Raw genomic sequence first — 26,970 nt, forward strand, 5'->3', positions numbered from 1 at the left:
AAAGCAGAATTGAGACAGCTCCAAGGAATCGAAGGAGGCACAGATTTAGAGAATGCACCCCAAAAGCCCACGCGGACTATTTGTGCCCGACCTGTGGGGGAGCCTTCCGAGCTTGTGTGGGTCTGATCGGCCGCAGTGGGACACACTGGAACTTGCCTCTAGCACAGCATGCCACCTTGGCCCTCTTTGAGAAGGAAGGCCCTTCACTTAAGGGGCCAAGGTCTCCGCTGCATCCTGGGCCCTCTGCCTGGCCACTGGACCGGACGGCCCCGGAGGAGAAAGTGAGTCAATTACAAGTCAAGTCAATTACAAGTCACGTCATCTCCCTGACGTCATGGCCCTCGGAGAGCGAAGGGCAAACCCGAGCTATCTTAGATACAAGTTTATTCAGAAAGAGGACTTTTTTAAAAACCGGTATGAATGTTTCTGAGCAATTTGGGGTTTCCGTTCCACTGTCACCCTTCCCCCAGTCACGGTCACGGACCCACGCGTGGGCGCAGCCGGGGTCAAAGGCGCTTTCTCACGATAGGCCAGCGCGGGATCCCCCGCCCCCAAAGCTGTTCACACTCACGCACGCCGAGGTAACGCGCGTGCACGTGCGCACGTGCACACGCACACGCCGATACAGGGCACACGCAGATGCAGCGCAGGCGCACAAAGGGATGCAGGGCGCGCGCGCCAGACGTGCGCGCACACCAGGCGGGGCACCGCCTCGGGAAGTTGGCCCCGCCCCCCCGCCCCGTGCCCAATCGGGCCGGGGCCTGGGCCTCCGGGCCCGGCTCCCCCTCGGGGCGCTGGCTGGCCACCGCTGCAATGCGTCCTCCTCACCGCTGGGCGGCGAGCGTGGGCCGGCAGGAGCAGAGCAGAGCGGCGCCCAGCCCGGCCCGGGAAGCGGCGGCCGCGGGGAAGAGCCCGAGCCGGGAGGCAGCATGTCAGTATCACGCCCCGCCCCGCCCCCTCCCCTGTCCTCACCCCGCCTGGCCTCGCCGGCCTCCCACTGTGCGGGTGTGTCCGTGCGTCCGTCCGGCCGCCCTCCCCTGCGTGTGTCCGTGCGTCCGTCCGGCCGCCCTACCCTCCCTGTGTCCGTGCGTCCATCCGGCCGCCCTACCCTCCCTGTGTCCGTGCGTCCGTCCGGCCGCCCTCCCCTCCATGTGTCCGTCCGTCCGCCCGCCCTCCCCTCCGTGTGTCCGTGTGGCCGGCCGCCCTCCCCTCCCTGTGTCCGTGTGTCCCTCCGCCAGCCGCCCCCACGTGTCCACCTGCGTGCCGTCCTCGCTGGCTGTCTGCTGAGTCTTGCCTTAGGCCCCAAAGGCCACCCCAGGAAAGGCCAGACCCAGCTTACCCACTTTGTAAAAGGGGAAACTGAGGCATAGAAGGATTTGAGGAGCCTCTGGGCCTCAGTCACAGGGAAGAAAGGCTTGGGAGCCCCAAGCCCCCAGGAATGGAAAAAGGGGAGACCAACACCCCTTTCTCCCCTCCCCCTCCCCCCAGTCTTGTCCTGACCTTGATAGGAACATTTAAGGGAGGGGGGAACAGGATGGGGATACCCGCTTCTTAGCCCCCACCGCCATCCCCAGCACAGCAGGGGTTAAACTGCCTGGGTTCCCCCCATCCCTGTGGGGACAGGAAACGGCTGAAGCTTCCTTCTTCAAGAAGGGGGCCAGACTGAGCAGAAGGAGCAGCCACCTAGAGGTACTGGGTCCCTTTCCTCCCTTGGACTCTTTGAGCCCATCTCTAGAAAGAGTAAGTATTTAAAAAGGATGATGGGGGACAGAGTCCTGAACTACTAGTCTGGAAGCCTAGTTTGAGGTCCTATCTTTGCTTTGAACTGCTGTTTGTGTGTTACCCAGGTCAAGTCCCTTCACCTCTCTGAGCCTCAGTTTCCCCATCTGTAAATGGGAAAGTTTGACCTGGCCGATTTCTAGAATCCTCTGATTCTCCCTTTCCCCATCTGTAAAAAGGGTGTTGGCTAAGCCTGAAGTCATCATTGGTCTACAGTGGTTTGATGAGGAGTCTGGACAGACCTTGCCCATGGGAGTTCTCACATCAGCCATCTCTCTCCTGGGATGGAGATTTCTAGACTGGGCAGGAGCCAGGGTGATTGATGCTCTTTCCCTCCCCAAACAGGGACACAATATCCTGCTATCTAGACTCCCATCTCCTAGAACTTGAGAGTGAGGGAGATCATGGTTTGGGAGGCCCTGATGGAGAAAGGGTGAGGGTCCCCGTGGCCAGCCGTTTGGACCTGGCCTATGTAGGGAGGAAGTGGGGAGTCCTTTATCTGTGCGGCTCTGCAATCTCCTGGAGAAAAGCAGAAGTCAGCCCAGAGATGAGCCATGTGGTGCCCCTCACCAGGGATGGGGCCAGGCCTCTATTTCTCCTCTCTTCCCCCACTCCCATCAGCCCTAGGGGCTCTGACCTTCCTAACTACCTGACCTCTCCCCCCTTCACAGTTTTGCTGCCCCAGGTGGTCTCTTGGTGGAGGTTATCAGAGTCCTGAGATTCTTGGATCCAGGGACTGTCTTCTCAGTCTTTCCTTTCATGAGCTGAAGAGGGGATGGGAAGGGGGATTTGTTTAGGGCTTGGGGAACCTGTCCTTTTGTCAGCTGCTCCAGGAGAGCTTCTTCTAACAAAGCTGGTGGAGCAAAATAAATAATTCCAAACCCACAGATAATCCAAAAATAACTTGGATTTGGACCTTTGGGCAGTTTATGGGAGGCTGGGGTTTATTCCACAGGAGTTTTCCCTCCCTGAACTGATTTCATACTGGAAAAAAAAAAGCCAGAATAGGGACCCAACAGAGACCAGGCCATAAAAGGATTGGTAGAAGGAGGGGAGGGTGGGGTATTGTTTTGCCTGGACTAGAGAACTGAGGAAATCAGAGAGGGAATGGTGGTATGATCTTTGTCTTCAAGTATCTGAAGGGTTGTCCACCAGAAAAAAGATTAAGCCCTTGGAGCTCCAGAGGGCAGAACTAGATGCACTGGGGGTTTGGGGAGTAGCATAAAGGCAGATCTAGGTAAAATTTAATAAGGAACAAACTTCCTAACAGTGAGAGCTGTCTGGTAGGTAGTGAGCTCCCCGTCATCACTGGAGCTCTCCTAGCCAGTGAAAGCCAATGACCATTTGTCTGGGATGCTGTAGAACCCATGCTTATTGAGGGAGAGTTTGCACTAGATGGCCCTTGAGGTCTAATGCAGTCCTGACCTGCTGGGATTCTTGTGAAACGTCAGCTCTGGGTACTCCACAGGAGGAGAATGGAGAATTGGTTCTAGACCTCGAGGGAAAGCGGCAGCTCCTGACCAGCAGCTGGATGATGGCCTCTTTGTCCTCCTTGGCTTCAGGCCCTGGCCTAGATGAGCTGACCCTGGAGCCCGCTCACCTGCGTCCAGAGCTCCTAGATGCCTGTGCTGACCTCATCAACCAGGAGTGGCCTCGAAGTCGAGCCTCACGCCTGCACTCGCTGGGCCAGTCTTCAGATTCCTTTCCCCTGTGTCTGGCCCTGCTGGGGCCACCCCCCACCCCCGGGGCCTTGCCCATGGTCCTGGGCCATTCCCGCCTCTCTCGAGTAGCCACCCATGATCACAGCTTGTTGGTAGAAACCGTGGTGGTGGCTCGGGCTCTCCGGGGTCAGGGCTTTGGTCGGCGCCTCATGGAGGCTACTGAGGCCTTTGCCAGGGCTCGGGGTTTTCGTCAGCTGCACCTGACCACCCACGATAAGCAACATTTTTATGCCCACTTGGGCTACAAGCTTGGGAAGCCGGTTCAGGGTGTTGCCTTCTGTAGCCCTCTGTCTGCTGCTATCCTCCAGGCCTTCTCCCAACCTGCCAGCCCTTCAGAGCCTAAAGCCCCCAGTCCCTGCAGGGACACTGCAGGGACCCCCTCCACTTCTCACTCCCACCCTGGGCCCAGTGTGCCCCCTGCACCACCACCTCCTCCTCCTTTACCTGCTCCACTTCTGAGCCCTCCAGCTCTCTCCCCCACAGGCTCCCCCCAGCAGAGTTTGGTGGAAACGCCATACAGGGACATCCGGGGCCGCCCCATATTTTGGATGACAAAGGAGATCTGACAGTTGGCCTCCTGGCCTCTCAGCTGAGGATAGAAAGAAGGAAAGAGTGCAGGGAAGGATTGCAGAGAATGGCCAGAAGAGATGCTTGAAAAGTCTGCCCTGAAATCTTTGTGGTGCCTGGAGCCCAATTCCTTGGGGGTGCTGACAGCCTGGCTGTCAGTGGCGGCAGAAGATGGGGCCATCACCCAACACTGTCCCATTTTTCTTTTTGGGAGAGCAAGGAGAAGTTGGGGGCTTCAATCTCAGAGTGCCAAAAACATGCCCAGCAGAGGAAAGGGAGAATGAGAGGCCACAGAGATGGTCATGGCAGACTAATGACACCTCTTTCACAGTGCCCCTGTGAGGGAGGGACTGCACATATATATTTTCGAAAGGAGGAAGCTGAGTCCTAGAGTGGCAGATCAGACCTGCGAAGTGGCAAAGGCAGGATTCATTCTGGGTTTCTCTTCCAAATCCAGCACTCTGCAATACCTCAGACACTGTCAGTGGCCTTGCAGATTCTAAGCTCAGTGACTGTGTCAGGGCCTGTGTCAGATCTGAATAATGGGCAAAGGTCTCTGCATGCAGTAGGTGCTCAATAAGCGTTGGCTGGATTTGTTCAGTTGTTAAGCAGCATGGCTCTGTGAGCAGCACTAAATAAAGCAGCCCCATTACGGGGACTACATGGCTGGGGTGTGTCCTTTGTGTTTATTTCACTTCTTGGTCCACAGGATTTAACCTGTCCCTACCATGACTCTCTGGCTTCAGTCTCCTGGAGTCTCCCTTCCCACCTCTTCCAGGTCCTCTGCCAGGCCCTTCCTTCCCCAGGAGGCTGTTTAACTATCAGTCTTTTCTGTTCTTCCTGTCTAGGAAGGCACCTACAGGGTTGATGAGAGGGATGGAAGGGAAGGTCAGTGAGGATGGAGGCAGGGAAGGCTACGTGTGACTCAGTGAGGGATGTCAGGGACCCTATGCTGCTACCCCTCACTCTAGTCTCCTCTCTCCCCTACAGGTCTCTCCTTGCTGGGCCCAACTATGAATGGGGGCTGCTATCTGTTAGCCTGGGCCACCCTATGCCTGGTGGGGGGGTGGGCGACCTCATGGCATCTGGGCCGCCCCTTCACTGCAGTGTGGAACGTGCCCACGGCCCGATGCCAAACCCACTTTGGCCAGCCCCTGCTCTTGGAGCCCTTTGGCATAGTGCACAACCAGGCCCAGCGCTTCAGAGGCCAGAACATTACCATCTTCTACAAGAACCAGCTTGGCCTTTACCCCTACCTGGGGCCCAGGGGTGTCCTCCACCATGGAGGTATCCCCCAGGCTGTATCCCTGCACAGGCACCTCGCCCTGGTCACCAGCCAGATCTCTGGCCTCATGCACAAGGGCTTTAGAGGCTTAGCTGTCCTTGACTGGGAAGAGTGGCACCCCCTCTGGAATCGGAACTGGGGGCCCCGCTGGATCTACCGAAAGGCATCATGGTCCTGGGCCCGGCAACAATGGCCAGATCTACCTCCTAAGCAGCGGCGCCTAGAAGCTCGAGCTGCCTTTGAGCGGGCTGCCCAAGCATTGATGGAGGGCACCCTGCAGCTGGTGCGGGCACTTCGTCCCAGGGGGCTGTGGGGCTTCTATCGATTCCCTCTCTGCCGAAGTCCCTGGTGGGGCAGGCACAATTACACGGGGAAGTGCCAGGTGGTGGACAAGGCCTACAATGACCGGCTGCGCTGGCTTTGGGAAGCCTCTAGTGCTCTCTTCCCTAGTATCTACCTCCCACCTGGTCTGCCCCGGATCTATCGAAAGAGATACACCCGACACCGGCTGGAAGAGGCTTTCCGAGTGGCACGGTTTGGGCACCCACGCCCTCTACCTGTGCTGGCTTATACCCGCCTCACTCACCTTGGCTCTGGAAAGTTTCTGTCCCAGGTGAGCCTTTGATCTGAAGAGAAGACAGAGTCCCAACCTTCAGGGGGCTTTTGGAGCTCCTAGTCTGAGAGGGAGCAGGGGGGCCAGGGAGCTTGGCCAGAGTCAAGAGACAAGGGTGACTGAGCAACCTCTCTCCCTCCCCAGAGTGACCTGGTTCAGACCATTGGAGTAAGTGTGGCCCTGGGGGTAGAAGGCGTGGTGCTCTGGGGTGACCTCTCTTTTTCCAGTTCTGGGGTAAGTGATTCTTCTCCTTCTAGACCCTTTGTCCACTCAGGATACCCACTTCTATTCTTAGCGCCCTAGCTTCAGAGGCCAGATCTAGAGCCCTGGGTTGACTGATTGATTTTGTAAATAGTATTTTGTTTTTTTCCAGTTACATGTAAAGGTAGTTTTCAGCATTTCATTTTTATGAGATTTTGAAACTTTTCTCCCTCCTTTCCTCCCCTCTCCCATCCCATAGATGGCAAACAGTTTGACATAGGTTATACATGTACAATCATGTTAAACATATTTCCACATTAGTCATGTGGTGAGAGAAGAATCAGGACAAAAGGGAAAAACTATGAGAAAAAAAGGTGAAAACAGTCTGCTTTGCTCTGCACTCAGACTCCACAGTTTTGTCTCTGGATATGGTTAGCATTTTCCATCGTGAGTCTCTTGGAATCATCAGGGTCACTGTATTGTTGAGAAGAGGTAAAGCTGTCATTGTTGATCACCCCACAGTGGTGCTGTTCTTGTGTACCATGTTGTCCTGGTTTTGCTGACTTCACTCCGCATCAGTAGAACCCTGGATTTAGGGCTAGAAGCAATTTTAGTGACCGTCTAGGCTCCTAACTCCAGTTGATAGCTGAGGAAACAAAAGCCTAGAGGTGGTGACTTGTTGACTGTCAACCAGGTTTTGAGTGACAGAACTGGAAGTTCAACTTAGATCCTATGACTCCAAATCCCATTCTCTTTCCTCTGTGCCACACTATCTAGAAACTCAAGGTCTTATACTTGTAACTGAGTAACACTGGCTAGCTCACTTCCCTTTGATCCTTGCTTTTCTCCAACTCTGTAGAACACAAAGAGTTCATTTAAGTGGTCATTAAGGCCCCTTCCAATATTTGATGCTCTCCTGTCTCTTCCCGTTCTAGGATTCGAGGAGGGAGTATATCTGACCCTGAATCAAGGGTCAGGGGAGGGGTGTGGGGTAGAGTTGATCCTAGGACCAGGCATGCAGAGACTCAGCCCCCTTCTTTCTCTTTCCTCTGAAGGATTTCTCTTTATCTTCCATCCTCAGGAGCAGTGCAAACTTCTCCAGAGCTACCTGTCAACCATCTTGGGTCCCTACCTAAACAACGTGACTAGGGCTGCTCAGGCCTGCAGCCAACAGCTCTGCCATGGCAATGGGCGTTGTGTCCGACAGGACCCGGGCAATGATGATGCCTTCTTGCACTTGGAACCAGCAGGTGCCCTGGGAACCCCTAGGGAGGACCCTGACAGATGGACCCATTTCCGATGCCTCTGCTACCCAGGCTGGGTAGGCACTGCCTGCAAGGTGCCTGTACCTGGCACAGAATGAAGGGCCTTTCCCCAGAGCATTCCCGATTGTGGGCCACCTCTATCTGCCCTTGCCTTCTGAGCTTCTCTAAGTTGTTCCCAGCGGCCTTTCATTCTACCCAGCTCCAGTCTGGTTGTGGGGGGCTTTTTCCTCCCAGTTTCCTAAAACTTCCCCTTCTGCTACAGGGCCTGGAAGTGTTCCTCTCCACTCCTCTGCTGTGCCCAAAAGCACTGGATTTAGGAACTGAATTTTTGATTTTGAACAAATTCCTTCCTCTCTCACCACCTCATATTTCTCGTCTTTTTCTTTTTTAAAGAATTGGAGTTAGAGCTGGTACCCTAATTTTATAGATGAGAAGACTGAAGCCCTGAGCGGGGAAAGAACTTGACCAAAGTCACAGCTAGCTATCCCAGTCCTCTGATTCCAAATCTAACCTGTTTTTTCTGCTACACTGTACTACACTGAGGGGATTGAACCAAATGATCTAGAAGGGTCCTTCCAGCTGCTCCAAGAGTTCCCTGGCTCTGGCCGACTCCCGCAGAGTGCCGCCACCTGTGGGGCCGAACACCTTCCTCCGACCTCTCAGCCCAGGTTGCAGGGACTTGGGCCGGGGGCCACGGGGGAGCTGTCCGCCCGGGTCCGGAGGTGGGGCTGATCACCTTCCTCCGGGCTGCAGGGACTAGGGCCGGGGGCCGCGGGGGAGCTGTCCGCCCGGGTCCGGAGGTGGGGCTGATCACCTTCCTCCGGGCTGCAGGGACTAGGGCCGGGGGCCGCGGGGGAGCTGTCCGCCCGGGTCCGGAGGTGGGGCTGATCACCGACCTCGCAGCCCAGGTTGCAGGGACTTGGGCCGGGGGCCGCGGGGGAGCTGTCCGCCCGGGTCCGGAGGTGGGGCTGATCACCTTCCTCCGGGCTGCAGGGGCTAGGGCCGGGGGCCGCGGGGGAGCTGTCCGCCCGGGTCCGGAGGTGGGGCTGATCACCTTCCTCCGGGCTGCAGGGACTAGGGCCGGGGGCCGCGGGGGAGCTGTCCGCCCGGGTCCGGAGGTGGGGCTGATCACCTTCCTCCGGGCTGCAGGGACTAGGTCCGGGGGCCGCGGGGGAGCTGTCCGCCCGGGTCCGGAGGTGGGGCTGATCACCTTCCTCCGGGCTGCAGGGACTAGGTCCGGGGGCCGCGGGGGAGCTGTCCGCCCGGGTCCGGAGGTGGGGCTGATCACCTTCCTCCGGGCTGCAGGGACTAGGGCCGGGGGCCACGGGGGAGCTGTCCGCCCGGGTCCGGAGGTGGGGCTGATCACCTTCCTCCGGGCTGCAGGGACTAGGGCCGGGGGCCGCGGGGGAGCTGTCCGCCCGGGTCCGGAGGTGGGGCTGATCACCTTCCTCCGGGCTGCAGGGACTAGGGCCGGGGGCCGCGGGGGAGCTGTCCGCCCGGGTCCGGAGGTGGGGCTGATCACCTTCCTCCGGGCTGCAGGGACTAGGGCCGGGGGCCACGGGGGAGCTGTCCGCCCGGGTCCGGAGGTGGGGCTGATCACCTTCCTCCGGGCTGCAGGGACTAGGGCCGGGGGCCGCGGGGGAGCTGTCCGCCCGGGTCCGGAGGTGGGGCTCAGTCCATCCTTTCACTCCAGTTAGGTTGGACCATAAAGTCACTTTTCCTCCTCTCCGCGCGTGTGCTGGCCGACTTTGTCCCCGTCCCGAACACAGTTTACCAGCTCTGTAAGGAGAATCGTGTCTGCACTGTCCAGCTCAGGACAGACCTTCAGGCGCTACAGCTAGCGTCATCGTTACTGAGGATCATTCTCGCAGTCATTCAGGGCTGAGAAGCAAATGCACACCAGAGGACAGACACGTGGGGCCTCCGGTCACTGGCACTTGAAGAGTTAACCTAGCGCTGGGACCGGGGCCTTGTGGGCCTTTGAGTTCGCCCGCAGCCTAGCGTCTCCGTGTTTCCCCGAGGCGGGACTCCATTTCCCGAGATGCCCCGCTGCTTGGCGGGTCCGGGAAGGCGGGGGAAGGGCGAGCCTCGCGCGGACCCCTGTGGGGATTGTGGTTCGGTCCTCCCCGGAGGCCGGCGGGAACCATCGGGGCGGGGATCCGGGAGGACTCGGTGTCCCAGCGGCCTTCGCGTTTCGGGCGGGACGCTGGAAGGGGTGGGATCAGCTAGGGGAGCTGAGCGAAGATGGTGGCGCGCGTGGCGTGCTGCCCCCGGCCTCTGCCCGTCTTTTCGCGGCGCGCGCTGGCGCTGGCGCCCAGGAGCGCCGACCCCGACGCGAGTCCCCGCCGGCTCTGACCCCGCGCCCCCGCGCGCCTCCCGGCTGGCCCGGCATGCCCCGCGCCCGCAAGGGACACGCGCCCCGCAGGGGAGGACAGCGCCGAGGTGGGGGTGAGTTCGAGGGTCCGGGGGCGGAGCCTGGGCTCTGGAGGCGGGACCTGAGGAGGGGCGGGGCTTGAGGAAGGGGCATGGGGCAGGGTCTGAGGGTGCAGGACTTAACGAAAGGGGCTGGGAGCAGGGTGAGGAGGGGTCTGGAGGATCTGGGGCCTTGAGCAGGGGTTGAGGGCCTTGGAGACGGAGGAGGGGTGCCGAGGGAGCGCCCAGGACGGGGTGGGGGCGCAGGACGGGGTGGGGGCGCCCAGAACAGGGGGGGCGCAGGCAGGCTTGGGGAGGGCAGGCTGGGGCATACGGCTGAGCGCTGCCTGGTGGTGTAGCCCCGTAGGACTTTGCCCCCAAAGGGGCGCAGACTAGGGCAGGCAGTGCCGGGTTTTTCTCGGGGGTTCCTCCAATGGCCCTGGTCTACACCCTCCGGAGGGCTGCGCTCGCCTCTGGCTTCTAGGCTTCTGGGCACAAGCCCATGAAAGTAGAGCCACGTGGATGCTGAACTTGAGCGTTGGGGACCCTGACACTTCAGGCCCACGTGGTCAGGAAGGAGCTGGAGCACATGGTGGATGTCAGAGCTGCTTTAAGGCCAGGCTTCTAACTTAGGGATTGTCTTCTCCACCTCCCACGTCCCTTACCTTTTTTCTGTCCTTCCAACCCAAGTCAGTTTTGCCTTCAGCACTTGACCTTTTAATAGTAACAGCCTTAAGGTTTTACAAAGACCTTTCCTCTCTACCACCTTGGGGAGGGAGGAATCATACCCCTTTTTACACATGAGGGAACTAAGGCTTAGGAGACAGGAAGTCACAAGCTAGCTAGTAAGTTTTAGAGTGAAGACTCCTGACCCCAACTTTTCACTATGATTACACAGCTGGTAAATGACTTGTGAACCCTGATCTTCTGAATCCAAGGTTTTCTTTCTTACTCAACTACTTCCCGATTGCTGGGAAACTTGCTGGACCAGGTCTGCATGTGGAGTGCAGTGCTTGGCTTCCTTGCCAATCCTAATCCTTTCAGGGGTAGGGCCCAGAAATCGAATCAGTGGTTGATAGGGAAGGAAAGTGGGGGCATTTGTGGCCGTCTCTGTGAGCAGGTACTAGAGGCTTTGCTCATTTACTCCTGGGGAGTTGGCTGGTCTTGCCGCCAGGGCTGCCTTAGAGAGGCAGAAAGGTGTGTGCTTGTCTTATCAGCATTTACTGGAAAGTCTGGGAAATGTGATAGAGTCCTTGGGAGTCCAGTGACTGTCCCAGCACTTCGCTTCTCTAAGGCGAGGCTCAGACCATGGTGATGAGGTCATAGGAGCCTAAATGCATTCCAGAGTCCGACCTTACATGGGGAAACAGAGGCTCTGGACAGGGAAGGTCCTGGTCCAAGGTCACACAGGGAAGTAACAGTCAAGATTCAAACTCAGCTTTTTTGACTCCAGAGCCAGTATTCTTCTCATTGTATTATTCTGCCTTCAAGGCAAGAGGAAATCTGAATACTGGGAGGAAAAGACACTGGTACACAGCTTTCCCTTGTTTCTCAAGGCATGCACAGCCTCATCATTCCTTATATTGGCTCCCCAAGTCCCCAGAGACATGTTCTACACGGACCTCAAAACTCCTTGGGGAAGGAGAGGTGGTTTTCTCAATAAGGGCTCAGAGCCTAGATCCCAGGAGAAGCCGATGTCCCTCTGGGGGGCTTGCCCTTTCCTTTCCAGTCCTCCCCTCAGCTTACACAGACAAACCTGGGAGTTTCTCTCACCTTCTACTAGTGGGCCTCCATAGCCTGCCCAGTGAGACTGGATCCCACCCTGATCAGCAGAGTCTCAAGAGAAAGCTCTAAGTGGGCTGAACTCTGAACCCAGCAAAACACTTCCCATACTGTCCTGGGGAGGGGCTGGGCATGCAGCACTATTGATACATCAGCAGAAGAGGGAGCCCCTTGGCTGAAGCCTTGGTCCCACCTTCTGGCCTTCTCAGGGCAGGAGTGCATGTGCTGGACTGTCAGCCCTCAAGAGGTTCCTCATCCTTTCCCAGACTAGGGGAGACTTTCCAGGCTTAGTTCCTTTGATTGACTATAGAGGATCGGAGAATGTATTTGCTTAGCCCTGAACTTGTAGAACACTCGTTGTCTACAGGGAAGGTATTAAATGGTCATTTGTCCCTCTGAGGCCTTAAGGAAACTCGTGTTCTGGAAGACAACAGCAAATACAACCCAATTCCATGTCCAGGGACTTGTAGGGAATGTCAGTTGGCTGACTTTGAGAATCCAGTGTGATTGTTCGCTTTGTCAATGCCCTTCCCCTGTGCCCCAGCTTCTGAGCAGAATCGAATATCCCTTGAGGCATCTGGGCTCTTGGTCACACCTGAAAACCCATAAGTGGGTGTCTGAAAGAAGGGCAGATGAGACTGAGACTTGGGAGCTGCTGCAGGAGGGCAAAGGAGCCATCACCCTGGCCAGGCTGGGCCTGAGCATGCTCCTATGAGTCGGGCAGGTAAGGGAGGCTGGGCTGGCCTGCACTGGAGGGACAAGCCTTCCTCCCAGCCCTTTGCTGGGGCCTGCATCTTCCCTTGGCCTTTTTTCTTTGTCCCCTTCCCAAGGAAGGAAGTGGGTGTGCCCACAGTGCCCTGGGTCCTGGAGCCCAGAGATTAGGGCCTTGGGGCACTTAAGTGTAGCTGAACTCTTCATCCTAGACGAGGGCTTCTGTCACCTCCAGCAATGGTTAGTCCTGTTGCATCCCTGAGCTGACACTTCTGTAGCATGTGGAGGTTTTCAGAGCATCTTATACTCATCATTCGTGTGTTCCATATAACAATCTTGTGAGGCAGTGCCCTTAAACAGTCCTAATGTTACCCTTACCTTTTCTCTTTCTTCGAAGGGTCTCAGTTTCCCTTTCTCAGGTGCCAGAGAGAGGGGATTTCGACTGAGAGCTGCATGTGTGAGCAGACGCAGATCCAAAAGCAGGCCACTAACTATGGAGGTCAGGCCGCCCCTTAGCGCCCTGGGTGTCTGCTTTTGGACGTTGTAGACAACCAGTCCTTTTTCTCCATCACTCTTAAGTACCAAGTGAATGAGAGTCCCTTAGACTCTAAGACCCATATGGGGTCAAAACCCACAGTTCAAGAAGTACTGACGGGTTCTCGAGTGGAAAAAGTTTGAAGTTGTGCATTAGGATGCCCGCTTCAGAGAAAGTGATCAGGAGGAAATTCCCACCTTCTGATATAGGAGCTTCTGGAGCCTGCTTCAGAGTAGGAAGTGTCTACCTCTGTTACACTCTGGGGGAATAATGCTATACACTGAGAGTTCAAGTAGAAGGAGAAATGATAGAGTGGTATATTGGGAGCCTTTTAACAACACAAGGATGTGTGCCACCATCTCCCATAGAACACAAGGCCTAGTACCATATTGTCAGTCTTGGGTTAGAGACCTCCCCCCAACCCCTCAGGGCTCCCCTAATAGCCCACTGTGCATCTCTTGTCATTAAATCGGTATGCATTTCTCTTTATCACATCTATTTTGAGCTTGTGCCATCTCTTGGAGTAATCAGTTTCATAAATTCACCATGAGCTGCATTAGAGCAGGCTCTATGCCAGTTTGAACGACATAGGTGTTCTAACCAAGACGAAGGTCAGATGGCATTCCTTTGGAAAGGACTTGATTGCTTCTGGTTGGCACCAGTTCCCAGCCATTAGAGGCCTCATATTCCAGAAATGTATTCATAAGGCACACATCCCTAAGCTGTAGCCTTTGGATGTCTCTGTGGTTTCTTTAAGGGTGCACAGTGGCGTTGAGTAGCATTGGGTTCCCAGATAAGAAATTGCTGGGACTCTGGGACTTGGTTGTGTTTGAGACTTTCAACAACTTTTGTTCAAGAGACCTTCCTCTATCCCAACCCAGAAATGACTAGTCTTTTTTGGCAAGGCTTCATGTGCCCTAGGGGCTGTTTGGGTTGGCGTTGCCCCATTTCTTGGAGGAAGGCAGGTAGAATAAAACTGGGAGTCCAGCAAGAGCCCTTCCTGTCATAGCCTCTTTGATCTTGGAGGGTCTGAAATGAACATGTGTCAGGCCTAGAGGCCTAAGGGCTACCCGAGTCTTACCTTACCTATCTCAGGTCTTCGGCTGGCCAAACCGGATAAATGTATGAGAGAAGAGACTTTCCAGAGTCAAACAAGGGTTAGGCTTTATTCAGGGTCTTGGTTACATGTGCAGGGGGAACTCTTCCTGAGGAGAGAGGAATCTCCCAAGGAGGCAAAGATCTTACAGTAAGAGAATGGAAGTGGAAGTGGAAGAGGGAGAGAGGGGAGAGGGAAGAGGGGCCTTCTGTCCTCTAAGGGCCCCTCAGCGCTAAGAGTGCTTTCAGGCTTTCTTGACCCTACTTAAGCTCTCCCGCCGCATAGTTTGCACCTGAATACCATGCCTGTTAGACAACAATAGGTGTGCTCAGACCCTGGGCCAGTCTCGAGGGCGGGGATGCTTTCTCCCAGCACGTTTCCCAGGGAAGAGGCAGAAATGCACGAGATAGCCTGGTCTCACACCTCAATTCCCTGCTGTTCCCTGGGGGACCTCATGAGAACTCTAAGGTTTAGAAGTCCTCACCTTTACCTGCCCGAGACTGTCCACATGGAACTGAGCTTACACCCCCAACAAACATGAGCCCAGCTGGGGTGGGTACTTCTTGTGCAGTTTGGGCCTCTGGGCCTCAGTTTGCTCATCTGTACAATGGGTGAATTGAACTAGAAGATCTCGAGTCTTCTTGCAGCTTTCAGTCTCAGAGCCAGGAGCCCTGGGCTGACCTCCCCCATCTTGGCCCTTCCCAGGAGCTCGGAACAGCACCCAGGCCGACTCTCCCTCCAGTGATGATGAAGCAGCCAGTGAAGTTTTGAGTCACTACAGCAGTACCAGTGAGGGTGCTAGCGTTGCTGAGGACAGCCTAGGTAAGTCGAGGCTGGGTCATGAGGGATGAAAGCAGGGGAGGGTCCCAGTGGACTCTCGCTGCTCTTTGATGGCCCAGAGGCCTCTTCCCAGTGCAGGGTGGGAAAGGGGCAGTATTGCTTAGGTCCCCACACCCTTTCTTGGGCTGGGGCCATGAAGGGGACTGAGTGGCTCTTGTGGGATGGGGTCTGCAGGCAATGAAGTAGTCGATGAGCAGGCCCAGCAAGAGGAACTGGAGGAAAAGCTCAAGGAACGAATTGATGGTGTGGCAGACAAGAGGTACTTGCTTGTATGGTGGAGGAGGGTGGCTGTTGGAGCCCACCTCTTCTGTCCTGCCCCCCTGGGAGGGTTACTGCCATAATTAGGCTAGATGCCCCCATGTTCTCTTGCCTTGTTCTCCCCCAGTGCCAAGACCAGGCTGGGTGCTTTGGAGAGCCTTCGCCTGGCATTCTCCTCCCGGGTGCTCCTGGACTTTCTACTGGAGCGCCGCCTCACCCTTACCGACTCACTCGAAAAGTGCCTCAAGAAAGGTTCGACTTGGTCTTCTGGCCCTTCCCCACCCCTGACACTGCCCCAGCCTCTCTTGCCTCTGAGTAAGGCCAGGCCTGGAGGCAGGAGCTGTGGGAGGTGGGGCTTCAGGTGACAGCCTTCTTTTGGGGTCCATGAGCTTTCACTTAGGTGGTTGACAAGGGCCTTCCCACCCTCCTTTGCAGGGAAAGGAGAGGAACAGTCTCTTGCTGCAACTGTGCTGAGCCTCCTGTGCCTTCAGATGGGCTCGGGGCCCGAGGGAGAGGAGCTCTTCCAGAGCCTGAGGCCCCTGCTCATCAGCATTCTTACCGATACCTCAGCCAGCCTTGGAGCTCGGCACAGTGTGAGCACCCCATCTCCCCCCCACCCTCCAACCCCCCACTCTCCTCCTTCCAATAGGCCTGTGCAACTTAAGGGCTGCAATTACTCCTAGAGCTTGCCCAGAGGCACCTGTGGAAAAGAAGAAGGGGATTTAAAGCCCTCTTCTCACTTGTCCTTGTCTGGGCATGTGCCTTTGCTGTGGACAGTCCTAAGACTGGGCCATGTGGCCTTGGGGATGGCCGTTTGGTGGACAGCACACTAGCCCTTCCAGGCTTCCTTCGTCTGGAACACTTAATGATGAAAAGGGCAAAAAAATGTGTTTTATGAGCTTTAGCTGGGGCTTGGTCACTGTCTTCCTGTCTGAAGGGCTTTTTCATGGACAAGGGATCCAGTCTGTTCTCTCCAGGGCAGAAGTGGGAGGAGAAATGGGGAGGAATTGCCCATGGTCAGGTTTTGGCTCAGTAAAAGGAAAAACTCGGTCCAGAGGCTGAACAGGCCTACTAAATGCAGGATGTGTGCCCTGCTACCTGGGGCCTTATGGAGAGGGTCCCTGGGACAAGGACAATTTCTGGCAGCTACCCGGTGGCCACTGTAAGACACATTAGGGTAAGGATTCTGATTCAGCTGCACGTTGAAATGCAGGACCTGCGAGGCACTTTCTAGCTTTGAGATGCTATGATCCTGATGAATGTCTGATTCCCCTCCTGGACTCTGGGTGCAGGGCCTGGGGCTTACCTCAGTCTTGTTCTCTCCTGTGCTCAGCTCTCCACACAGTAGGCTCCATGGGAGCCCAGAGAGATGGCCTAAGGGTCAGGACAGAGGGGATGCCTCCTTATTTTCTCTCCCCTCAATGGCCCTTTTCTTAGAGTGGCTTGGGTGATGGGGCGTTGCTGGTTTATGTTCCTGGGCAAAGACCAGAGGGTGGAGTCTGGAGCCCAGTGACATTGGGTGTTCCAAAGCCTGACTTTCCATTGGCTCATTTTAAAAGTTCTTTTTTATTACAATGAACTTGACCGATATCAGCAGATGTGAACACTTTCTTGTACACGAAACAGAAAAGAGGATTGTTGACGCTTTGCCTTCCTCAGTATTAAATTGAATACAGTCTATCCCATTCCTTCTCCCTGGCTTGGACTGGAAGGAGTTGGCTGAGATGTAGGAAGATGGAAGGGAATTGTTTGGGAGGCCTGAGGGGCCCTGGCCTTACAGGATGATAGGGGTCACGGGGCTGGAAGGAATCTTGGAGGTCATGAGTACAACCCCCTCATTTTACAGATGAGCAAACTGAGGCTCAGAGGTGAGGTGATTTCTCTTTGGCTTGGGGTCAGCCCTGTGTCCTGAGAGAGTCTGACCCCTGACCTGCTCTCCCCTGCAGAGTGCCACAGCCCTCGGGATGTGCTGTTACATTGCTGCCGCTGATGTCGAGGTGAGTTCACCCTTTCCCAGCTCCCCAGGAGCAGGCTCCCCGCCCTGGGCCCAGAGGATCTTCCCACCTTGGCTGACCTGAGGCGTCCTAATCAACAGGTGTGGGTGTTGGCCTCCCAGCAGGTGGCCTCTGACACCCACCTTGCCTTGGACTTCTGTCTTCCCACAGGACCTCATCTCATGTCTAGCCTGCCTTGAGGGCATCTTTAGTGGGGCCTGTAGGGAGGAGTCTTCCTCAGCCCTGGCACCGCTTCAAGGCTTGCATTGCTGTGCCCTCCAGGCCTGGGCCTTGCTCCTCACAATCTGCCCTGGCTCTCACATCAGCAGGGTTCTGGACAGGTAGGTGGGGATATGGGGAGCGAGGGAGGGCTAGTGGACAAACCCCCCTGGTCCTTCTCCCCATCCTTGATAGTGCTCATTTCTCATCTCCTCCTGCCCCAATAAGAGCTGAATTTCTATTGTAAATAGAATTGAATTGTCAAAGGTGATAGAGCTTTTGAGTGCAAACTCTTAGATTTAAAACTAGATTTTTTGACACCACATGCAGTGCTCTTTCCATTACACCATATTGTCTAGATTCGCCCTCCTGCAGGGAAGTAGAACAGGCTATGGCTCCTGTTTCCTTCAGCTGCCTGGCAGGAGGGGAAGGGGGAGCCCTGGGGAGGTGGAGATGTCCAGACACAGCAGTCAGGAGCCATGAGGTTGAGTGGAACCCATCCACTTGACTCTCCCTTCTGAGTTCCTATAGCTAGTAGCCTTTGCCTATCTCCGGGGTGAAGGGAGCTGTTAGTGTTTGCTCACCTGGTGTCCCTGCCCTTCCGCAGCCAATTGCCCCAGCTGCCCCAGCTCCTCTCCAGTGACAGTGTGCACCTTCGCATTGCAGCAGGGGAGACTATTGCCTTGCTCTTTGAGTTGGGCCGAGACCTAGAGGTACCAGGAGTGGCAGGTGGGAGGGGCATCTGGACTGGGACCAGGAGGGGAAGTTTGAGGCCCGTTATGGCTGGTGGGTTGAGGGCCCCAGGTAGAGTTCTGGAGCCCATTTCTGTCAGGTGGGATGGGGAGGGCACATTAAAGAAAACTGAGCTGCCCCAAGCCTCCCTGTGCAAACCTCCCTTCAGGAGGACTTCCTGTATGAGGACACTGATGCCCTGTGCAGCACCCTCCGAGCCTTGGCCACAGATAGCAGCAAGTACCGGGCCAAGGCTGATCGTCGCAAACAGCGCTCCATCTTCCGGGATGTACTGCACTTCATTGAGGTGGGGAGGCCCCCCGCAGGCAGATACACATGTACATGTATGTGCATATGCACAGACATGTGGATACACACGTGCATGCACACAGGGCCAACACGGAGACCTGTGGGTGGTTGGTTATCTACACCAAATTTTTCCTCCTCTCCCTGACTTCTGGAATTAGCCCAGCTGGGGTGGGGGCCTGAATCCAGACCTATGTGATCCCAGTTGAGTCACTAAACCTAACACTAAGCAGTGTTTCCTAAGTCCCACTGATGCCAGAGAAACAGAGAACCTCAGGGAACCATCCCCTCACTGGGGGAACGTACCCATTCCACTGTGTGTTTCTGGGCCTGAGGAGCCATATGGTCTCCGAGGGCCCTCCCAGGTCTCTGTCTTCTCTGGCCCTGTGGGGTTACTCCCCAGTCTGTTTTGTGTGCCCAGCACCCTCACTGTTGGCATGAAAGGGCATTCTTTGGATAAATATTGATTAAGCACCTCTTGGGTGCGTTGGCCTTATTGAAAACCCACGGAAGAGAGAAAGTGTAGGGAAGACATGGTTTTTGCCCCCATGGTCTAGTAGAAGAGTAAAGCCTAAAGCAGACAGTTATAACACATGATATTCCATGAGCTCAGCCCCTCCACCAGCATGGAGAAAGGGCTAAGAATGGGTTCCTGGGGGTAAACAGCTTTCCCTTTGTCTGCGTTGTCTAGACTGGAGAGTGCCAGGAAGAGACAATCAAGTTTGGACTGGAATGTATGTATGTGGATAGCTGGGTCCGACGCCGGACGTATGCAGCATTTAAGGAGACCTTAGGCTCTGGGGTCCTCCACCACCTCCAGGTACTGTCCTAGGGACTGGGTCAGAAGGAGCGGGACCCTCCCTAAGGCCCAGGACTTCACTGGTTCCCATTGCCCCTTTGGTTCTCTCAGAACAATGAGCTGCTCCGAGACATCTTTGACCTGGGGCCGGTGCTGGTGCTGGACGCTGCTGCCTTGAAAGCCAGCAAGATTTCCCGCTTTGAGAAGGTTTGTAGCTGGCCCTGATCTCCCCCCTTGGCTTACTTCCATTCTGCCTCGAACCCTGTCTGTACCATTTTCCCACAGTTTGGTCTGTTTGACAAGAAGGCTGCTAGATTGGGAAGAGTGGGAGGATCTTTAGTCTGGACTTTCCCTTCTTAGGTCAATCTGCCATACTCTCTCATCCCTCGCTGGAGTCTGCTTTGGGGGCCACATGGAAAGCCCCACCCCACCTTGCTCCAAAGCAGCCTCTCTTCTCTTTTCTCCAGCACCTCTACAATTCAGCTGCCTTCAAAGCCCGGACGAAAGCACGTAGTCGTGTACGGGATAAGCGCGCAGACGTTCTGTGAGCTCAAGGCTGGCCCTGCTGCTGGGGGAGAAGGCTGCTCTCATCCCGGTTTTTACATAGAAAAACAGTGCCACAGCACTCCACTTCATGTGGCCTGGCTCCCTGGGGGCCTTTGCTTTATTTTTTTAATGACAAAACCAAATAAAAGTGTCAGGGTGGGAGGGCTACCCTGACCTCCCCTTGACTCCCTGCCCTCAGCCCCCCTTTCCTTCAGCACTCTTCTCCTGCCTCCCCATTGCCCATCTCTCCTGCTGGGCCAGGGTTTGATTTGGGCCATGGGAAGATTGATTACCTTCTGTGCCTGACTGTCCTGGGGTGGGTATGAGGTATTGGTGTCACAATGATGCCAAGGAAGGAGAGAATTCTGAAAGCCCCCAGGCTGAGGAGTGAGCGACTGGGGAATCCTCCCTCCCTCTCTCCCCAGCCTGGAGTGGCTCCTCCTCCAGTCCTTCACACGTACTCTGTACAGTCTCCACCCTCCCACACCTTGGCTATGCTGGAGTGGGGAGGGAAGCAGGGAAGGGGGCTTTCTGGAATATGTGTGTTGGTTTTATAAGATTAATATTGGAGATAATTAAATGAGACCATATCTTGCCTTCAGTCTGCTGCCTCCGTTGTGTCCAGACCCCCAGCTGGCCCTTGGTCCCCACCTGGGAAGGAGGGAAGAGGCTGGAGGTAGTTCTTTGTTTCTGCCCCTGTGCAGGGGCATGCTTGGTCTTGGGAGGTGACTGTGGGCCAGGCTCCCCAGCCTCCGTTTCTGCCTGCTGGTGAAGGGGAGAAGGTCACAGAGCAGGCTGTTGCTTTAATACAGAGCCCCTGGTGACCCAGGGGAGAAATGCTTTCAAGATGACCTTCTCAGAATGATGTGGAACAGGCCAGACTTTGGTTTGGGGGGGGGGGGGGTACTTTCCCATATCTGTAGGGGTTCCCCTAACCCTAATGAACATATGAGACTTTCCTTCTCTCCTCCTTCCTTCCTTGGGGTGCTTTCTCAGTCTCTACCTATATTGACTCTTAGGCCTCCTGCTCTAGTAGAACAGACTGACTGACATGAGAGGTCCTGTCCAGGGGCCTTCAGCTCCTTGGGGCGAGCTGGCAGAGGGGCTAGATGCCTCCTGCCCCTGGACAATCTCCCTCTGAGACTGAGCCTCTACGGGGGAAGCTTGGAACACTTGGTCGGTCCATGGAGGGGCGGACAGAGCAGCTATTTTGGGATGGGCTCAGACAGAGACCTGAGCTCCTGCTATCTGTAGGATGCAGACAGTGGGAGTGGTGGCCTGGGCCAGCCAGGAGATGTTGACAGGAGAAGGGGCAAGTGGGGGCGGGGAAAGCTTACTCCAATGTCCCTTTTAAGATGCTTCATTGACCTCAGAAACATGCCATCCCTATCACTCTGGCTCTCAAATAGGAACTTTGACCTAGGGCCCAGTGACCCCTGGCCCCAGCTTCTTTTCTTTCTCTAGACAGGGGCAGGGTCTTGGTTGCTTGGTGTGGTGACCGAAGCCTTGGCCTTGGGAATCAGGAGACAGTGATGATGCTCTACATCTCCCCTTTCCTTTCATACTTTAAGGTTCACAGAGCGTTTTCCTCGTGACTCTGGCTTTAAATCTTAACCCTCAGACTCAGTGAGTGATAAAGGACAAGCCATTCTGTGCCTTAGTTTTCCCATCTGAAAAAGGAGGACAGTCATATTTGCATGATCACAGGGTTCTCCAGGCAACTTGAGAATCCTAGACAAATGTTATTTCTATCCCACGTGGGCTGGGAATTCTCTGGCATTACTGTCCTGTCTGGGTTGGTTTGATGGTCCCGGGCTGTGGAGTCTGGTGTAGGTATGTGAGGACAGGCTTTAAGCTGTGTGCCATTTATTGATATAAAAATGTCCTATAGAAAGAATCATATAAATGGGGAGCTTGTGTTGGGGGGCCAGAGTGAAAGCGGGAGGGGGGGATCGAGGGATCACCTGCCCTCAGCCTCTCAGCATAGACAGGGGGTCCCTGGCCAGAGCTGGCAGAGGACAAGGTGCGGAGGTCATATCTGTCCTCATCGAAGGCCTCGAGCTTCACTGCTGTTGAGCCGTCGCCACTGGTTGAGACTGGCTAGCCGGAGCTTGAGCAGCGTCTCCTCCTGGACCCGAAGTGTGTGGGCCAGCACCCGCAGGGACTCGCTCTGTAGCACTGAGGTGGGAAGAGAGGAGGGAACTGCAATACCAGGGACTCCCCAGGCCGCCTCTCCCCCCTCCCACCCCATCCCTCCTGTAGGGGCCTGCGGATCGGCTTTCTGTGGATAACTGGATTATCTGCATCATGCTTTCTCAGCCTAAGCCGGTTTCTTGTAACCACCCAGGATGCCCAGGAGGTCTTAGAGCCAGGAGACCTCAGTTCAAAACCATCTGCCATTTTTTACCAGCTGGCTGACTTTGGGCAGTTCCTGGCTCTCTGGGCTTTTGCTTCTCTGTAAAATGGTGCAGGACGAGGTGAGCTTTATGGTCCTGCCTAGCTCTAACCCTAAAATCGTGTGATCTAGATGTTGTAACCATAGCCTGAGCAAAGCGGGAAGATAATCTTCCTTCTTCCCCGCAAAGAGTTATTAACTTTGAGATTCTTTGCTATCACCCCCTCCTCACGTAGGTAACAGGTGAGTGACTTCTCTGACCCCCTTCCTCTCCCCGCACCCTCTTCAGTCCCTAGCCCTAGTACCACTCAAGTAGACAGCAAGGATGGCGAGGGCAAGGCAGGTGAGGATGAGCAGGGCCAGTAGTAACAGGAAGGCCCCGCGCCCATGGGCTGGGCTGCAGCCAGCCTGGACACACAGCGTTGGGGGCAGTATGCCCATCAGCTCTTCCCACTGCTGCGAGGATGGGTCATCGGTCAGGTAGGGGTGCAGGGACCCTGGAGGAGACAGGTGTTAGATTGCCCTTTCCCAGGAAGAACTAGCTTCCTTAGAAAGCGTGGTCCATACCTCCATTGTGCAGGTCACTGATGGACTCAACGGGGTGCAGGCTGACCTCAGTGAGGTGGCTGGGTGGAATGGTCCCAGTGCCCGGGCTCACCATCATGGGCAGGGTGGCATCTGGGAGGGAAAGAGGTGCTGGGCTGAGGAGTCCCCCCACCCCTAGTGGAAAGGACCCATAGGACAAGGCTCTTCTCAGCACAGGCCTTGAGTCAGTCTGAAAAGCAATTCCATCAGTGCCCAGTCTCTTCCCCACCCCCAGTGCCAAATCATTGCAGCCCAGTGTTCTTGTAGCCAGCCCCAAGCCCACAGGATTCATCGTGGTTTCTCTTCTTTCCTTCTCCCCTCCCCCCACCCCATGCCCACTCTGATCCCCACAGTCAGGCTGGGACTTTGCCAATGAGTGTCCCATTTACCCAAAACCCTGCATACTGATGAGAGACCCAGGGAAGAAAGACAGCCCTTGTTCTAGGGGAGCCCCCGTCGGCTCTCTGAGCAGACCTTGCACCTGACCTCAGGGAGATTGATTTGAATGAGAAATCTGGACCCCTTCCTCTGCCATCTCCCAATCCAAGGGAAGATGAGACCCCTCCTGAGGTGCACAGGCAGGCTCACAGCAATCCCTCATCAGTGGAAGTGGAAGCTGTTGGGGGGGAGCTAATCATGAAGGGCTTCTGGAGGTAACTGGGTACTGGGTACTGGGGTGTGCTGAAAAGGGAGTCTCATATGAACCCTTGGGCACTCTCAGGAAACTAGTCATTCAGACCTGGACTGCAGCTTCTGAAAGCTAGAGAAGTATCTCGGATACAAGGACACAGTCACCCTGAGAGCCCAGGAAGTGAGCAGCTCCCAGGGCACAGATGAAGATACTGGGGTACAGATGGGGAAGGCTGCTAGAGTTCCTCGCTCCCCATGGATCTAATCTGCCCTGGAGCAGCGTAAGAGATGGCAGAACTCAGCTGTCTTGCCCAGTGGCCCTGTCCCAGGCTGTCAGGCCCCACTCCTATAGCCCTAGCTTCCTCCCACTAGGACCGGAACCCAGGGCTTATTCCAGAGCTGTGCAACTGCCCAAGTCGCTGCCTCTACTCCTAAACCCTTCCGCCTCCAGGCCTGTCTTGGCAGGCAGATGACCTGTGTGCCTATCATTGTCCTGGTGCAGGGAGGACAGGTAGAGCAGGGCAGGGATGGAATAGGAAGGAGTCCCTTCTGTCCAACCTGATGGGTGAGACTGGGAATTAAGGGGAGAAAGCTGGGTATCTTGGGGATAAGCCATCTCTGTCTCCTTAGAAGGCTGGGCTAGGGCATAAATGGTAGAGAGGATGCCCCAGTGGGAAGGCCAAAGTCAGCTTGGGCACATAGTGACAAGGATAGGGAGGCTCCTACTCTGATTTCTCCCCAAGATTAGAAGGCCCAAAGAGGTCCCTGGAGTCAAGCAAATGGATGCCTGACACAGCCTACTTCCATTTCTCAGATCCCAGGGAGGGAGGTCCATTAGAATGCCTCCTAGTTCAGCTTTGGGCATTGGGGAATGTCCCCAGCCCAGTACCTTCCACTCCTAAGGCTCTGGAGTCTGATCCTTGTCCTGTCCAGTTCTGCCTGCCCAGGTGCCCAACCACCTCCCAGACCTACCTTACCTTCTCGGGCCTCCCCAGGCATAGCCAGGTGTGGTGGTCAGTGGGGTTGGAGCCAGATGGGTAGTACCCTGGACAAGGGGGTGGAGTACAGACAGAGCCCTTGTCCAGGCCACCGGCTTCCCAAGGCACGTTTGCCCAGTCCAGAAATAGCCTTGAGCTCAGCCTAGAGGGGGTTATATTTAGAGGAGGCGGGACTAAGCAGGGTAGGGGCAGAGGGCACAAGAGCAGTCGGAAGTCCAAGGAAAGGCAGCAGAGCACATTTTATTCTGGCATGGGAACATAGAATGGTAGGACTGAGGGCTGGAAAGGAACCAGGAGATCATCTCTTATGCCCCCTCATCTCATGTCTCAGGACACCGAAGGACAGAAAAGGGGAGGCTAGTTAGGAAGTGACAGAGCTGGGATCTATATCCAGGCCTGGTTCTTCTGTTGCACCACATGACTTGTCTCTGCTGCTGCTCAAGGTGGTGGAGGGGGTTGTTCTGTCTCTGAATGTCCCCGTTGGTTTTTGGTGCCATACAAACTAAGGGCAGCTGGTGGTGACCTTCTGCCCCTCACTCAGCCAGAGGGTCCTGGGATACCTCAGAAATGTGCTGTGAGGGTCTGGGCCCCAAGTCTCCCTTCTGACTCAATTCAAAGAGGGTTTCACAGGATGCCTTGTGCCTCACTTCCAAGTTCACCATGATCTGGCCAGTTGGGCACCAATCACACTGATTATCCCCATGTTGTTGTGTACCCAGGCATGCAGCTGGCAGTTCATGGTGCTTTACAAAGCACTTTTGTCTCATTTGAGCCTCACAACCACCCTGGAAGGCAAATGTTATTATCATCCCCATTTTAGACATGAACAAACTGAGGTTGAGTGGTTAGAATATTACCCCGAGTCTCTGAGGCAAGACTGGAATTCAGGTCTTCTCAGTTCCAAGTCCAAGCTACCACCTAGCTTGCCTCAATATATAGAAATCACCCAGTCCAGCCCGCCTGGTTTTTATACATGCAGAAACCAAGGTTGTGAGAGACTGATCTGCTGAAGTGTCAGGGTCAGAATTTAAATTCAGGGCTTCTGAGCCCAGATCCAGGGCTTTCCTCATTTCTTTCCTGGATTGCAAAGACCTCCTAACTGGTCTCGCTGTGTCCAGAGCAGACGTTCTGAACCCATTTTCATATCATGGAATCCTTTGGCTGCTAAAGCTCTTAGAATATTTTTAAGTGCGTAAGACAAAATATATCAAATTACAAAAGAAACCAAAGGGTAGTGACAATGAAGATGTCATTTTTTCCCATCCAAGTTTCTAGGCCCCTTGTCACCTATTTACAGATTTCTTGGGCACCCTGCTTCGGAGTCTCTCCATTTCATTTGGCCCTGAAGAAGGTAAGGAGATCAGAAGTATCTTCCCCAGCCTCTACACCCACTCCCACACATGTCCTTACCCTCTCACAGCCCTGAAAGCCAAAGTGCTACCCAGCAGCCAGGCCCAGGGTGTCTGCTCCGCATCCTCTGGATGTCTACGTGGATAATCTATTACCAGATGAATCACAACTGACTGTTTTCACTGGGCACCAACCAGGGGTGTGTGGGAGAGACAAAACTGTGGCAGGAACAGGCTGGTGACCAGGAAGAGATACAGCATGAAGGTATGTGTGTGCATGTACACACACACACACACACACACACACACACACACACACACACACACACGCAGTGCAGATCCTTCAGGTTAGTACAGGGTTGGATGATTGCAATAGTCTTGCACATCCACACAAACACAGAGAAATGTGTTTCTCTGCAGAGAAATACCCAGATCACTCACATTCACACAGATATGACTCTACACCTGTACATTCACCTGACTGGCCTTGGTATTTCTTAAAGGCCTTCTGAGATTGCAAGGAGTGTTACACCAAGATCCACTGAGGCACACAATACGTGTGCCCATGCTGGTACGCACTATATGGCACAGGCCCTTCTCATAAAATCCTAGAATGTCAAACTTGATGTAAAATCCTAGAATGAGGCAACTTGAGAGACCACCTTGTCCAAGCTCTTTGTTGTACAGAGGGGAAAGGGGCCCAGAGAGGGGAGGGCACTGGTCCAAAGTCACACAGACTGTCAAGGTAGATCTGCAGCCAGAACCTAGGTCTCCTAACTTCCACCCTGAGGCATCCTCTCCCCTCCCCTCTCCCCCCCACTTCCTCAGCAATGGGGAAAGAGATGGAGGTCCCCCACGTAAAACACACTGGGAGAGCGGATGTTGGGAAGGATTAGTCTCATATGCAAAGAGATTTACATAATACATATTAACACATTTAAATATACATAGAATTACGAGCAGATCCTGATGAATGCAAACAAGGAATTCCTGAAGTGGCTTCAGGTATTTGAATTTGCACTATTTTGTATAAGTTATTATATGTACAATATGTTGTTGCATTATATATTATATCATATACAGTACGTCATTTGATATATACATTATATGACATAGGCATAATGTATCATGATATATTCTATAGAATTTCTAGTCTATACATTATGACACACTATAATGTATATTAGTACAGTATATATTATTATAATTATGTCTAATAACTGATTCAGCTCAATGAAGCAGGCAGTGCCAATTCAAATAGCTCGATTACTTCAGGGGATGTGTCATTCTCACTAATCAGGGCGTGGGGGTGAACTGAGACATGGGAGCTTAGACATAAGGGACACACGATG

At 54.8% G+C, this 26,970-nt stretch overlaps 4 protein-coding genes across 7 annotated transcripts; 3 read left to right on the forward strand and 1 right to left on the reverse strand.

Annotated features, from left to right (window-relative positions):
* Nucleotides 1–813: 813 nt before the first annotated feature.
* HYAL3 (hyaluronidase 3) lies at nucleotides 814–7,792 on the forward strand. Its single transcript, XM_072650598.1, has 4 exons — nucleotides 814–931; nucleotides 5,058–5,965; nucleotides 6,110–6,199; nucleotides 7,248–7,792. The coding sequence occupies exons 1-4, from the start codon at nucleotides 814–816 to the stop codon at nucleotides 7,527–7,529; spliced, it is 1,398 nt and encodes a 465-aa protein (XP_072506699.1). The 3' UTR covers nucleotides 7,530–7,792.
* On the forward strand, nucleotides 821–4,734 carry NAA80 (N-alpha-acetyltransferase 80, NatH catalytic subunit). The gene is made up of 2 exons (XM_072650629.1): nucleotides 821–931; nucleotides 3,248–4,734. Exon 2 carries the CDS (start codon nucleotides 3,311–3,313, stop codon nucleotides 4,064–4,066), a length of 756 nt encoding a protein of 251 aa, XP_072506730.1. The 5' UTR covers nucleotides 821–931; nucleotides 3,248–3,310; the 3' UTR covers nucleotides 4,067–4,734.
* Nucleotides 7,793–9,647: 1,855 nt separating the features above from the next.
* On the forward strand, nucleotides 9,648–20,257 carry IFRD2 (interferon related developmental regulator 2). Of its 3 annotated transcripts, none has more exons than XM_072650620.1 (12): nucleotides 9,648–9,879; nucleotides 14,673–14,789; nucleotides 14,982–15,066; nucleotides 15,193–15,317; nucleotides 15,501–15,658; nucleotides 17,012–17,062; nucleotides 17,231–17,400; nucleotides 17,886–17,991; nucleotides 18,180–18,317; nucleotides 19,008–19,136; nucleotides 19,227–19,322; nucleotides 19,583–20,257. In XM_072650620.1, the coding sequence occupies exons 1-12, from the start codon at nucleotides 9,822–9,824 to the stop codon at nucleotides 19,661–19,663; spliced, it is 1,314 nt and encodes a 437-aa protein (XP_072506721.1). In that variant the 5' UTR covers nucleotides 9,648–9,821; the 3' UTR covers nucleotides 19,664–20,257. The 3 variants fall into 3 exon arrangements, with proteins under 3 accessions (XP_072506721.1, XP_072506707.1, XP_072506714.1); XM_072650606.1 differs by having other exon boundaries at nucleotides 9,695–9,873; XM_072650613.1 differs by lacking the exon at nucleotides 9,648–9,879 and adding an exon at nucleotides 12,322–12,349.
* A 1,253-nt stretch (nucleotides 20,258–21,510) lies between these two features.
* On the reverse strand, nucleotides 21,511–24,362 carry LSMEM2 (leucine rich single-pass membrane protein 2). Of its 2 annotated transcripts, none has more exons than XM_072650638.1 (4): nucleotides 24,249–24,362; nucleotides 22,624–22,734; nucleotides 22,362–22,553; nucleotides 21,511–21,839 (listed from the first exon to the last, which is right to left on the reverse strand). In XM_072650638.1, exons 1-4 carry the CDS (start codon nucleotides 24,268–24,270, stop codon nucleotides 21,706–21,708), a joined length of 459 nt encoding a protein of 152 aa, XP_072506739.1. In that variant the 5' UTR covers nucleotides 24,271–24,362; the 3' UTR covers nucleotides 21,511–21,705. The 2 variants fall into 2 exon arrangements, with proteins under 2 accessions (XP_072506739.1, XP_072506746.1); XM_072650645.1 differs by having other exon boundaries at nucleotides 24,244–24,329.
* Between the last annotated feature and the right edge of the window lie 2,608 nt (nucleotides 24,363–26,970).

This window comes from Notamacropus eugenii, chromosome 1 (genome assembly GCF_028372415.1).
Source record: "Notamacropus eugenii isolate mMacEug1 chromosome 1, mMacEug1.pri_v2, whole genome shotgun sequence".
NCBI lineage: Eukaryota > Metazoa > Chordata > Mammalia > Diprotodontia > Macropodidae > Notamacropus > Notamacropus eugenii.